Here is a 13,665-nt window from a genome sequence, read left to right as displayed (position 1 = left end):
TAACCAAAAGAAGCTGATACCAAATCTTAAAGCGTTTCTAAAATATCTTGGTTTTTTTACTTTTGCTGATTGTTTTGAATCATCACTGTATTGGAGTTTATTGGAGTTTAGAATTTTGCTTCTACCCAGTCTACAGCAAACTTTCGCACGATCTTATTTGTTTGAAAAATGAGACTCACTCAATGTTTCCAGTGGTAATGGTCGACTATATGGTCCAGGACCAGCTGCAGTATATGCTCGAACAGACACACCGTAACAAGGCTGAATATCATACAGGATGACAAATGTTCTCGTTGAGTTGATACTTTTGCTATTGGCTGGAGGTCTATTTTTTCGTTTTTCAGAAGACGTCAATGATGCCTTGATCTCATATGAGATAACTTTGCTGTAACTCGCTTTTCTTGTGAGAGGTGACCATGAAACATTGAAGGTTGTTTGATTCAGTCTACTGAAAGACACGTCATTTGGTGCTACACTGGGTTCTAAAAACGGAATCAAAAACATGGCAATTGAAGTTGGTCGTTAGTCATTGAACAAAAAAAATGAAGATATTTTCAAAACCATAATTGATCAAAAGCTCATTAGCAAATTTTATCTGAATTGCATTTCAGTAACTCTTCCCTCCGTCCCACTTCGCTATATTTTTATTTTTTAGGTAAGTACATTCACTCGTGTTTAAAAAAAATCATGTCCCCACCAGTCCTTCAATACCATATTCTCCAGCACTTGCAGTTGATAGGGATAGTCCTTCCTGTAGCTGTATAGCAGCTGTTCTCTACTTGTCTACCTAGGTATCACGTACCCTCTATGTACTTATTAAATAACATTAACGTTTATGGTGAATCTAATAGATTAAAATGTTTTCTGACTCACACTTACCATAATCATTAGTCAGAACAGACACAGTGGCATTTGGTCCTGGTTTAATAGTCACAGCTCTGACGTGGAACTGATAGGTGACCCCACCTAACACATCCACTGTGTAACTTAACATATTTCCCCCTAGGGTTTCGGTGTGAATGTTATGAGGATCTTCATTGTGACTATAGAACACAGTGTAACTCCTGATAATTCCATTTTCTTCTGCTGGCTTACGCCAAGTAAGCTTTATCTTTGGACCAGCTGGTTTATCGGGCATTATCTCAGATTGTAACAGGTTTGAAGGAATGCTTGGTGCTAAAGAAGTAGTAAATGGAAGATGAAGGTTATTATTTAAACCACACTCATAAAATTGATCTTTAGCAGAGAAAAATATAAAAAGGAGATGAACTGATACACTTTTACATGTTCACTTACACTGCAGAAGCCATCTAAACACTTGTGATGCATTCATTTGTTATACACATGCTTTCCATGTCACCACAGACGTAACTCGATCAGATCATATAGAGCATTAAATTGAATGAAGTATATCTTAGGCAATCTGCGTGAAAAGGGTGTACGTTCCAATCTCATTCAAATCAGTTAGATATATTTGAGACAATGTTGTCTCTAACAACCTAAACTGATCAGTTTTAGCCTCTTACCATCTTCCAGTGTCTGCTCAACCTTAACAGAACTTTTTGGTCCCTCATCAAGAGGACCAACAGCCAACACTTGGAACTCATATTTGGTATATTTATCAAGATTAGTGACATCTTTAGTTGATGTTGCTCCTCCACCAATGGACACCATATGTGAATTGTCCACTGACCCTTTCTGTCTGTAATACAACTTATATCCTGTTATTGTTCCATGTCTGGCATACTCTGGCAGTGATGTCCATGATGCTCTTATACTGGTAGATGAGATCGCAGTCACTGTGAAGTTACCTGGTACTTTTGATGGACCTGAATTGTTAAATAAAAATGATGAAACGGTTTTTTTACAGTTTCACATCGGCAAAGTTTAAAAATGAATTCACTTAGTGCTTGGTGTACCCATATGAGATGGTTGATATATAATGACGAAGTATCGCTTTTTTGTACTCGATTTCACGTTAGACATCAAGTAAACCTCAGAGACAACATGTACCACTTACGAGTGTTAAGGTGTGCTTTAAAAAGCGACCAACTAGCGATCTGATTTCTTAAGATATGCTGCACGTGAATGAATAGTGATTTTCTCAGAAAAACAGGGGTTCCAGGAGCAAATAATGTTGTTCTACAACTACATGCAGGGTTCGTTATGTTAGAAAACCTGTTCCATTGTTTATACTTTAGAATAGTAATTGTCAAAAGGTGTAAAGATCAAATTTCTAGATTGTATAGACAGAACAGACGTGTATATTTCTTTAAATTAAATTTAGAAGTATATTTGATTCAAAGGTATAGTTAAAAAGAAAGTATTTGCTTAACGTATCACAGGCTATGAGGATGATTTAAAATCTTTAAGAAGGCGTATCACTAAATTATTGGTGGAATAATTCCCCCAGGCATAAAAAAATTTTTGCTGTAGGTTTAACAAGCATATATAATGGGCCTTTTGCAGCTAGAGATCTCGTGCTTAGATACCGCATAGCAACGCCATACTGGAGAGCAAGCACTCCAGTGATCTCAGACAGTATAGAGGTCACAGAGGTCTGCATTCAAACAAAGAATACAGCGGATAACGGGTCAAAAGGTATCCCAATTCGAGAAATCCAGCAAGAAGTAATCAACAGCTTCCGCGGAGTGTATCAGCAGCAAAATCACACCAAAATTCGTTTTTCGCCGATACACTCCAAGGAAGCTGTTGATTAAAACTTACAACATTTCTCGACTTGGGATACCCTTTAAATTGTTATCCGCTGTATTCTTTGTTTGAATGCAGACCTCTGTGATCTCTATTTTGTCTGAGATCACTGGAGTGCTTGCTCTCCAGTATGGCGTTGCTATGCGGTACCTAAGCACGTGATCTCTACCTGCAAAAGGCCTATTACATTCCTCACTGATTTCGTTATTCATTTCAAGTTATTTTAAGTCCTGACATACCTGTCTCAAACTCATTAATAATTCATCAAGTTACAAACCAATCACGATACGCGAATTTGGCCACATGTGTGCGTTTAGAAACCCCCATAAAACACTGGACAGAGGCTTTTCCACTACACTTTGATGAAATATCAAACCCTAGAGCTTGATAAAATGTCAAACCCCACTGATGCATGATGGAGAATTTATCGCTTTAGATGCCAAAATAAGTCAGAATTTTTTCATTGTTCTTGGCTAATGATGCACGATTGAGAAGCAATTTCAAAAACTCGTGCTTCGTGTTTCATCGGGGTTTTCAAACACTCGAAAACAATAAAATACGGCCTCGTTCCTTCATCAGTTTTCTCGTGTTTGGAAACCCCGATGAAACACTCGCACTCGTTTTTGAAATATTACTTTCAATTCTTCCCAACACTGCTTGGAGCATTTTAATTACATCATACGGAGAAAATGAATGTTACCTGCAGATAGGAGTATTCCATAAACCTCCACTCTCAATACCTTATAATTATGATACGCTGTTGGCACGAAACGGATGAACCTTGCCAATGCATACTCCCTCAGATCATTTTTTACTATGTCATTTCTCCCTGAATTACCATTAAAGACCTAAAAATACAAAGGTCATACAAAAATAATGATGCTTTCTGCAACGCAAGTCAGCATAAATGAAAATGAACATTTGTTAGGTTTTTGCTTTACTTAGTTGTGAGGCAAATGTCATCAAGACCACATGAGCATCTATAAATGGTGCGAATTCAAATTCCAATTCACATTAATATACACGTGCACTGTACGTACATGTGCAGCTTTGCTCAAAAGTATGGTGACAGTCTCGATTCTCGACTCTCAAAACGTTTGAGAATCAAGGATCGAGAACTGAGCCTCAAGGATTGAGAGTTGAGAAGGACACAGACTCAAGCCGTGGCAGTTTCTTTGGTCCGAAGTTATTAAGAAGTCTAGTATTGACGATTAAAATTGAAATAATCACATCCCCACGGAAACTGCGATGAAAGAGTATAATCTACGGCTGTAATTTAGCAAAAACAGTTTTAGATCGAAGATATGTAGATAAATTGCATTCACTTGATTGAACAAATGGGTCACAACAAATCAGAACTGTTAGTCACACCACAATTCAATAATCATGGGTTATCACACACTGGATTACGGCAAGAAACTGTTTCAAGTCTACAGATACCAAAATGCATTTATGTACTTGTCCTTTATTCCCCTGTCTTGCGAACGCAGGTGTATTTTATGTAAGTAAATGCGAAAAAAACACGAAAAATTTAGAAACTAGAAAACTCAACGAAGTTTAGCTTGATGTTTTAATTACATCGAACTGACCTTCTCGGTGTTGTCTTCTTTATAAATGTTAAAAGTGGCACCATCCAAAGATAACTGAATCTTGTACTTCGTTGTCCACTCATCAATATTCCTGGCTCCTTGAGTAGCAACAGCACAGATAAGATAGTCATACAGCAGATCAATTTGTAGGTAGTCATTAAGATCATCCGTAGATCTGGGAGCCCAACCACGGTCATATGACGTATTCCTCTTCAGTCGAGCAAACCAAGGTCTATACCAACGACTATAATGTGTTGAGGCTGAGAAACTGCTGTCTGGGATTGCATCATCTCTAGCGACACCAATGGCCGGACTATGACATGCTGTTAAAAGACATTTACAATCACCACTCTGGGACTTAAAATATACTGTTATGTATCATTTCTATATTTTATTGTGGCTGCGAAAGGATTCAGACAACTTCCGAGGTCAGAAACTTAGATCACTCTTATCCATTAAAACTGGTTTATTTGTGGCCTCCATTTTCCCCATCAGCTAACTACGCGTTAACTCTTCACGCTTCTTTCCCATTTTATTTGTAAAGGTAATCGTATTGATTTGCATGGGTTACGAGGCAACATGCAATTAATTTTTTATGACATAAAAAGTATAATACTTCTGGGAAAAGTTACGCCGTTTTTATGTGGTTTTTTTTCAACGATTAAAAGTTACTCTGAAAGGTTTAAAAAGTATCCTTGGGTTTCACCCACGTGACCAATACCTTAGCAACGGTTACTATCCGCCATCTTGGTGTCCCTCGAGCGTAAACAAACCGTATCTAACGAAGAGTTCATGTGAGAAAGAAGGGATGGTTTTATGCATTATTGTTGGCTGTTCGAGCAAAAGTGGAAAGCATAAAGACTAAGGATTTTTTCGTATAATAATTTAATAATTTTATTATTTCTATAGCGCAAAATTCATTATATATATGATCTAATGCACTATACCAAAGATCATCACAAATCAAGGGGAAGAACAGGAGGAACTAGAAGTTATTGTATTGTTCGAGGCTTGCGGCTGTTGTAGATCCTCGATTTTTTGGTCGAGCTTTTCTTTGAGCTTCTTAGCCGATGAGAAATCGATGTCTTTAGCCCTCGCATACGGCACTTCATTGACCTATGTCGGCAAAATCCATGAGCATTTTACCTGAGTGCAAGTAAGCTTGGGGTGTCACGAAAACTCACACCCCGAAAACTCAGACTCCTCGAAAATTCAAGAGATAAACTCGACTCATGATCACTCCTGGTAATCCCTCGTGTATTTTGACCTTTTGGGTCTTCATCCAACTGAAGCAGCAAAAGCAAGGCCGCAAGTTGCACGTTTCGCAAAATCGTCCGATGGTTGAGTATTAAAACATTTTAGAGTGACACAAGACTTCATTTAGCTTAGATTTCCTCCATTTTTCCCGTTAATTTTGAACTTTTCATTCACAGTTAACGGGATCAAATGCGCTCGCTTCAACACCAAAGTATTAAAATGTGGCGTGATTTTGACGAGCCGAAAGGGACGTTTGTTTACCTTCTTGTACTTCGTCGCACAGATCCTTGTTGTCGCTCTGTTAAAATTCTTAAATATTTCGCGATAATAATGGATACAAACAGAGACTCGGTCCACCAGTCCCAAACGAAGACAATTTTGCGACCCTTGGGCTAGAGTTCTTAAATGAGGCAGAAAGAGAAAAACAACGCGAAAGAAGACTCGGCATCAGCGTCGTCACGATTCGCCTCACTGAAGAATCACTCTTGATATTGTTGTTCGTCTTTCGCGTCGGATTTGTTGCATTATTCCACCGGTATTATAAAAAAATTGGTTCATGCTTTATGCTATGCACTATCGAATTATGGAGCACTTCGGAAGCTTGGAGAACACTTCGAGGGACCTGAGTTTTCGGTGTCTGAGTTTTCGTGACACCCAGCGACCTTGCCATGAATTCTAGTAGTTGCCTCTAACATGACTAAAACACTCGCGATATGTGAGCATGACTCAGCCAGTCCAGCTTTGCATCCCAAGCAATGGGCTGACAAAATAGTCCCATCGTTTTCGGAAATGACCCAAATGTTCACTAAAGGATCATTCATATCCTGTGAATGCCAAACTCGTGCTCTCACGGCATACTTGCCGGCGATTACTTTGCCTACAACTGAGGTTACAAATCCCGACACCATTTGATTAAACGCCTCTAGACTCTTGAACGCCTTGAACTGCTTCTTGGTGTAGAAGCTGGTCTCAAGAACGAGGTAGCTCAGCAAGTCCGACGCTTCCACAGGAGGCAAGCATTTTGGACTGAACTTCTCGGCTGGTATGCTTGCAGGGTCAACCCCAATGACCGAGATCTTTTGCAAACATCTTTCCTTCCAACTCTCTAAGCTTTCGGCATACTCAGAGAGCACTGGGATACCTTAAGGTGAATGCCAGATACTTTTATCGCTTTTTTCTTCCTGGATATTCATGTAGTTGGCGAAATAATACGGCGATAAGAGAGAGGGCTTCACTATAGAAATCGACTAATTATTCATAAATTTGACACCCGAGGGACACCAACATGGCGGACACTAACTTCAGCAAAGCTTGTAACGTCACCTGAAACCCAACCATACACAGTCAAAGCTGGTCAAAGGCATGCTTAGTTCCACTGATGCTTGCTGAGTTGTCTGCAGCAATATTCAAAGTGACGTACCAGTGACTGAAAGTTGTACACAGAATGGCTTGAAGCGCATGAAACAGAAAATGTGACGTATTTTGTCGTGACAGCTGACTCATGGCACTTTTTGGCTTGTCAATGATTCTTAAGATTATTCATGTTCTCGCCAGTCTCACGTCGAGACCTTGGGTTGAAATGTGACCTGTGATATTCCTTATTTCACGCTTTGGGACACCAGAAGTTTTCAGCCTCTTCACCACGGTTTTCAGTAATCATACTGTTAAGACCGTGTCATCCTGTATGTCAAGCCTGACCCAAATAAATCGCGCCAAACATGCTTTCGACAAAGACCTACTTGTAACCATATTTAAGAGTTTAGTTTTCAGTAAAATGTAGTATTGTTCAAGCACTTCTGTTACTAATATCAACTAGTTACAGGCTATTCAGAACTTTGGTGCCCATATAGTGCCCAGATCAAGAAAATTTGACCATATTACACCAATCCTTAAACAGCTTCATTACATGCCAGTTAATGACTATCTATTTTATCGTGATGCCGTGATGACATTTAAGTGCATGAACGGTATGGCACCGAGCAACCTTTGTTCTAGATTCATTAAGAGAGGCACGATTAGCGGCCGCTCGACTCGCAATGTATATACACTGGACATACCGCGCTACAAAACTGCTACAGGCCAGCAAATTTTTTTATACCACGCAGTGATCATTTGGAACAACTTACCCAGTGATATAAAATTGAGCTCTTTGACGAACATTTCGATTTTGATTTTTAACATTTTATATTATATAAATACATCTGTATATTTTTATCTCCCCTATTGTAGTTATTGCAATTACTGTAAGAATTGTAATTATTAAGATAGTTTTTAAGCTCTGAAAGGCCCCTCCGGGGAGAGTTTAATAAATTATTGTATTGTCAAATATACCTGGCCTTGATTTCACTCCAAACACCTCTGTTCTCATACACACCCCACCCTGATATGTCTGTGGCCGGAATCGCACATATCTTGTTTGCAGTCCATAAACAACATGCCTCACTTGCGAGTTTCTGTCATCATTTCCCATGAACACCTAAGATTTGAAAAGTTATGAAATACAGCAGTATAGGTACATGGAACTTACAGGTAGGCATATAGGACGTCTCGGGTGTATTTTGCGAAACCAAAACAAACCAAACGAAAGCAAGCCGAACAAAATCAAGTAAAAACGAAAAGTTCAAGGCTGACATGATATATCTCAAAATGAACTGTTACAGAGTTGCCAGTCGTGCTTCATTTGTTGACATATAGCTGATTGGTAGAAAAACAGAACTTTGGCTTCCAGCAAATAAGAAAAATGGAAATGGCGGTCGCCCAGTCGGTTACTTTACACAAGTTGGCCACTTATGCAAAGTTGTAAAGTCAATTTATTATACACTCAAGTGCCTTGTTTAGGTTCGCTATCAATAAGATTTCGCTTTCCAAGACATATTCTCCATATTTAAATGGACATATTTCCAGTGGCGCAAAATACGGTTTCTGGCAGTAATTATGTGAGTTATAACCTCAATAACTCAGTTTCATTTGGTGCATGGTAAGGGAAAAATCGGTTTTAATGCTATCATATGATTTTTTTTGTTATTGACAAACAGCACCTGTTTGAAAGCATGTTGGAAACTGTACTATACGATAATTATTCTTAAATTGATTAACATATGGTTTCAAGATAATTAGGGATAGATTTTATGATTTCCAGATAATGATCAGTCCACGATTGACGCAACTTTGAATGACCTTAACTGCTCAGACAACCACAATGTAAAGAATACAGTATATTAACTTGAACTTGGTTTAGGCGGAGTTTAGAGAACACGCTCTATTCGCTCCGACGAAGGGCTAAGGCTCGAAACGTCAGCTTTTGTAATCGTTACGGTGGCCACGTTTTCGACAAGCATTTTAAAATTGTCAGTTTCTATAAATACCATGTATTCCTTGTCCACGATAGCGGTCCACTATTCACCATACCTTAACCTTTCCATCTTCCCTGTAGTCTGTCCAAGTTGTCCCATCTAATGATAACTGTAGTCTGTAGTTCTTCACCCACTGATCTGCTCGAGAATTCCCTTGAGTGGACACAGCACAGATGATATGAAGTGTCTGTAGATCAATCTGTAGATATGGGTTAGTGTCACTTGTTCCTGCACACCATGATGATCCTAATGTGTAGTTCAGTCGACCATTCTTGGCTGGTGTCCTGGCATTTCGTTCAGAAGAAGCAGCTATGTTACCATCTGAAATTCTGTCATTTTCTAAACCAAGATCCCAATCGGTACAGGCCCCTATACCAAATCAAATCAAATCAAATTGTGATATTTATTACGGAAAAAGAGATCCATAAAAGGATTCAGCTCTCAAAAGAGAGAAGACTCTCCCTAATGGGTTACTGTCGCTTGCTCCTGCTCTTTACGATGATCCTATGGTGTAGTTTGGTCGACCATTCTTTGTTAGTGTACTGGCATATCTTGACAAAATTGCTGCATCGTCGAAGAGTATTTGGACAGTTGAGCAAGGGAAATGACAAAACGCGTAGCCCTACTTAATTGAGTACCCTATGGAGTACCTACATCTAAACGATTCACCAGGTTTATAAAGCACTTTATTTGACCAATACACGATTTTAAAGGGTACTTCATGTGTTACTCCATAGGGTACTCCATGGAGTAGGGCTCCGCGTTTTTTCATCTCCCGTTGAGCACGTATCACCCAACAACAGTAAACTGATAGCAAGTCAGGGTTAATGTTGGGTTAGGGGAGGGGTGGGTGCGCAGTTGCTTAAATACTGACATTGATCCAAATTAAGGTAAAACAGTCAACTGATAACAAGTTCGCATTGTCTTGACTCAGGTATAAGGAAATTTAAAGATTAGATCTATGGGAGTAATGAGGATTTCAGCATATAATATACAAAGTCAAACATATTACAGCACCTGAACGTTCCCACCCAACCTTATGATAGGCTCTTAAAAATCCACCAATGAGTGGAATTACAACTTCCAGAAACAATCAAGTTTCTTACCATTTCTCATTGTTATTTCCACCACAGCAGAACTCTTTGGTCCATCTCCATGAGATGTAAAAGCCAACACTTGAAATTCATATTCTGTGTACTTATCCAGACCAGTAATATCTTCAGAAAAGGTTGTTCCACTATCGATAGTTAACACATTCATTGACCCCCTAAACCCTTTCTTTTTGTAGAACAATTTGAATCCTGTAATGATTCCATGTCTAGAATATGCAGGAGGTAACTGCCAGGACGCTGTGATACTTGTAGAGGAGCGTGAAGATAAAGTCAAGTTGCTAGGTGTTTGTGAGGGAACTGAAATTAAGATGGAATGTTAATTGAATGATAGAAACATAAATGATGATGATCATAATAATATATAAAAGTAAATAATAATAATGATAATAACAACAATGCTTGTAATATTCTTCATTCTGTGTGTATAAAGATCAATAAATGAGGTATTAATCATTAAATTCAACCTGGCCTACTGTACATTAAGCTTCTCTTCCAGTAGCACATTGTTATAAAAGCATTAATTTTTTAAGTCTTAGGAACTGTTGGGAGCAACATATGTACTTCATTATGTCTATGGGAAACAATTTAAGTATCCCAAAACTTACTTAAACAGATCAACTTTCCATTTGTAGACCACCTTAGAACAGAGTACTACCACCATCTAACATAGGCACAAATACACACCCACCTCCATCATTGGGAGTCATATTGGTTAAGACCTTTTTCTGGAAAATGGCACTTCTTAGTTCTGCTTACATAATGTTTGCCCACAGGGAGTGTTCACAAAAGTTAGACTATATATCTAACAACCAAAGACGCTACCTTATAAATTAACCATTACACCAGAGCCTTAATAAAAAATAGCAGAATGTAAAAATTTGATGATATCAGGAATAAAAAATTTGATACCTTTAGATATAAGTACTCCATACACCTCTACTCTCAAAGTCTTATCTCTTTGAAACTTGATGGGCTGGAAACGGATGTACCTTGCCCTAATATCTCTGAGATTATGTTTGACAATGTCATTTCTTCCAGAATTGCCATTGAAAATCTACAACAATTATATGAAGATATAAATTGATAATTTAACTGTAGACTAATTGCAATTCTAATGTTGATGGCAAGCAGACTAGAACAATGTCATCATTACATCCCTGAGTTATGAGCAGCCAGCTGCCAGTGCATGCTCTGGCTAGACAACGAAAGAGGCCACTTTGCTTAGAAGTATCCAGAGTTGCTCCCTTTTTCCTACTTTAGAAGGTAATGATCCAATTTACATTATATAATTAGTATGCCTAGCCCATAACATTTACAAGTCATCATAGTTCCTTGCTGTTAGAGACATGCATGGTGCATTGTATGTCCACCCAAAATAGTAAGCTTTTTTCTATGATGAGGAGAAATGTATGTAAAATTGTGGCCTTCTGTTAAAGTCTAAGAACACATTAACCAATCCCCCAGCTTTTTCCACAGCTTAGAGTTCAGAGACTCAAGCCTTAACTTTCAAAATATGCCTTTAGTACACCACCTAAGATATCTCGTACAGCTCTGTATGACATCTAGCTCTGCTGGGTTTTTTTTCCACCAACCTTGTCAACATTGTTTTCCTTGTAGGTCACAAAAGTGGAACTGTCAAAGGATAGCTGTAACTTGTACTCTGTTGTCCAACCATCAGAAGTTGACATCCCTTGGGTAGCTACAGCACAAATAAGAAACTCATACTGCAGATCAATTTGCAAATAATCATCAGGTTTGTCATTTCTGCTGGGTAGCCATCCCCCATGTGTGTTCAGTCGACCTTTAAAAGCTTCAAAATTTATGCTTTCACTTGATGCTGAGAAGCTGGCATCAGGGAGTGTGTCGGTGCTAGCCACACCAAGGGCCTGCATTTGGCAAGCTGAAATCAGTTATAATGAAATAATTAATTGATTAATTAAAAAGCAATGTCATGTAACACACAAGAGGTAGTCAGCAAACCTACTGATCATAATTTAAATTGCATGTTTGATTTAATTGTATGCAATCGCGAAGCGATGACTGCGATATCGGTTTTCAAGTGCAATTTAATGGGGAATTCATAAGTGAAGTAATGGATTTTCCTTGAATCGCATAACTGAATAAAAATGAGAAAAAAAAGGAAACAGCATTACTTAAAATTGTTATGTTTACGTACTAGATGCCAAACAGTATCACTTAGCCTCCTTTTGAACTCGCAATTCCACTTCGTTAACCAATCAGAATACGAGATTTTATTCAATAATGTGATTCATTTAATTTCCTAAGGTGTTGACCGGGAGAATTTGTTAAAAAATGAAGAACTCCACTCTGTTCTTCTATTTTAATAAATAAATAGTGTTTGTCTTTTTACTTATTGATACCTACAGCCGTGTTAGTATAATTATCATATGTATTGTATGAGGGCTTTAACTTTGATAGCTTTTCGGCTTCTCTAAATACATAGTTTACTTAAACTTACAAATTACTCAACTACATGTAGGACTCAGTTAAAATAAAATCATTCAGTGATGCTACCAGTGGTTTTCATTTACAAATATAATCAGATGTATTAATCTAAGTTTTTTTTTTTCAGTCTCTAGCGCTGGACTTTAACTACATATAATGTGACATTAAACTATGTTCAACATTGTACCATAGTTTTCCATTTCACATAAAAGAACAGCAGAAGAACTGTCACATAAACATTTTAGAGTAAAGACCTGAGGAATGGTTTTACTGTAGGGTAAGGTATTATGAGAACCTACATGGCATAAAAGTTTTACGTGCATTTGCAACTACAGCAGATTTAAAGCCCTCTAACTAATTCTAACACAAATTGAGAATTGATTTGAAATGGTGGGGGTAAATTAACATTCTCCATACTCTAATAGTAAATGCATGGAAAGTAAACTTGAAGAAAATGGCAGTAAGATTGAGCCTACAAGGAGTGTTAGTTTACCGAATAAAGTTCAAAATATACAATATATACACAGGTTCAACCATAACAACAGAGCTCATCAGTCATCTTCAGAAAATCACCAAGATCATAAAGGCAATTAATGCATGTAGAAAAAACCTAGGAACTAGTGTACATAAGTATTATAACTCCTCTGTGCAATAACTTGAGACTTCAATCAGTGTGAGTTTGTCAAACATATAATGCTATTTGTCACTCCCAACTCCCTTGGGAGATTTTATTAGTCACATGACACCTTTAAGCTTGAATCGCCATGTGCTCAGGTGAGCAAGTGTTTTCATTTTTTATATAGGAGAGAGTTTGAGAGAAGTTATTGTGCTTTTCTTTGGCTAAAAGTGAACGGTTCGGTGAGTCGATATTTGGTTTTTGTTGGTCGGGGAGGTATTTGGAGCTTAATGCCTTCTTTTGTTTGTAATTTTCAGAAAACCTCTCACTTATATTCATTGTCCGAGGCCGTGCGGCCAATGTGCGAATTTTCGGCGTTCATTTAAATTTGCGAATAAACATAATTATTACACGACTCGGGCAGTCAGAGGGCCAATAACTAAAATCAACCAATCAAAATGCTCTATTGCCGGTCAATATTCTCTAAGTATTGGACCAGGCACTGTCCCGAATGGTCTCGAATGATACCGCACTTGTGTCCCTTTGAACTTCAGTCGTAT

The 13,665-nt window shown here is 38.1% G+C and overlaps 1 protein-coding gene across 4 annotated transcripts in view; it reads right to left on the bottom strand.

Annotated features, from left to right (window-relative positions):
- LOC111344820 (uncharacterized) overlaps positions 1 to 13,665 on the bottom strand; it is a 101,474-nt gene that overhangs the window by 68,050 nt on the left and 19,759 nt on the right. For all 4 annotated transcript variants that reach the window (XM_088737376.1, XM_088737374.1, XM_088737375.1 and 1 more), the window contains exons 8-17: positions 11,616 to 11,923; positions 10,933 to 11,077; positions 10,018 to 10,320; positions 8,967 to 9,280; positions 7,890 to 8,034; positions 4,302 to 4,624; positions 3,413 to 3,560; positions 1,527 to 1,829; positions 880 to 1,176; positions 180 to 482 (exon numbers count right to left, since the gene is read on the bottom strand). In XM_088737376.1, coding sequence (XP_088593502.1) covers positions 180 to 482; positions 880 to 1,176; positions 1,527 to 1,829; positions 3,413 to 3,560; positions 4,302 to 4,624; positions 7,890 to 8,034; positions 8,967 to 9,280; positions 10,018 to 10,320; positions 10,933 to 11,077; positions 11,616 to 11,923 — 2,589 coding nt within the window. The remainder of the gene's footprint in view (positions 1 to 179; positions 483 to 879; positions 1,177 to 1,526; positions 1,830 to 3,412; positions 3,561 to 4,301; positions 4,625 to 7,889; positions 8,035 to 8,966; positions 9,281 to 10,017; positions 10,321 to 10,932; positions 11,078 to 11,615; positions 11,924 to 13,665) is intronic.

The sequence above is a fragment of the Stylophora pistillata genome, chromosome 11 (assembly GCF_964205215.1).
Source record: "Stylophora pistillata chromosome 11, jaStyPist1.2, whole genome shotgun sequence".
Classification (NCBI taxonomy): domain Eukaryota; kingdom Metazoa; phylum Cnidaria; class Anthozoa; order Scleractinia; family Pocilloporidae; genus Stylophora; species Stylophora pistillata.
The sequence above is the reverse complement of the archived record's forward strand: the minus strand, read 5'-3'. Positions and strand labels throughout refer to the sequence as shown.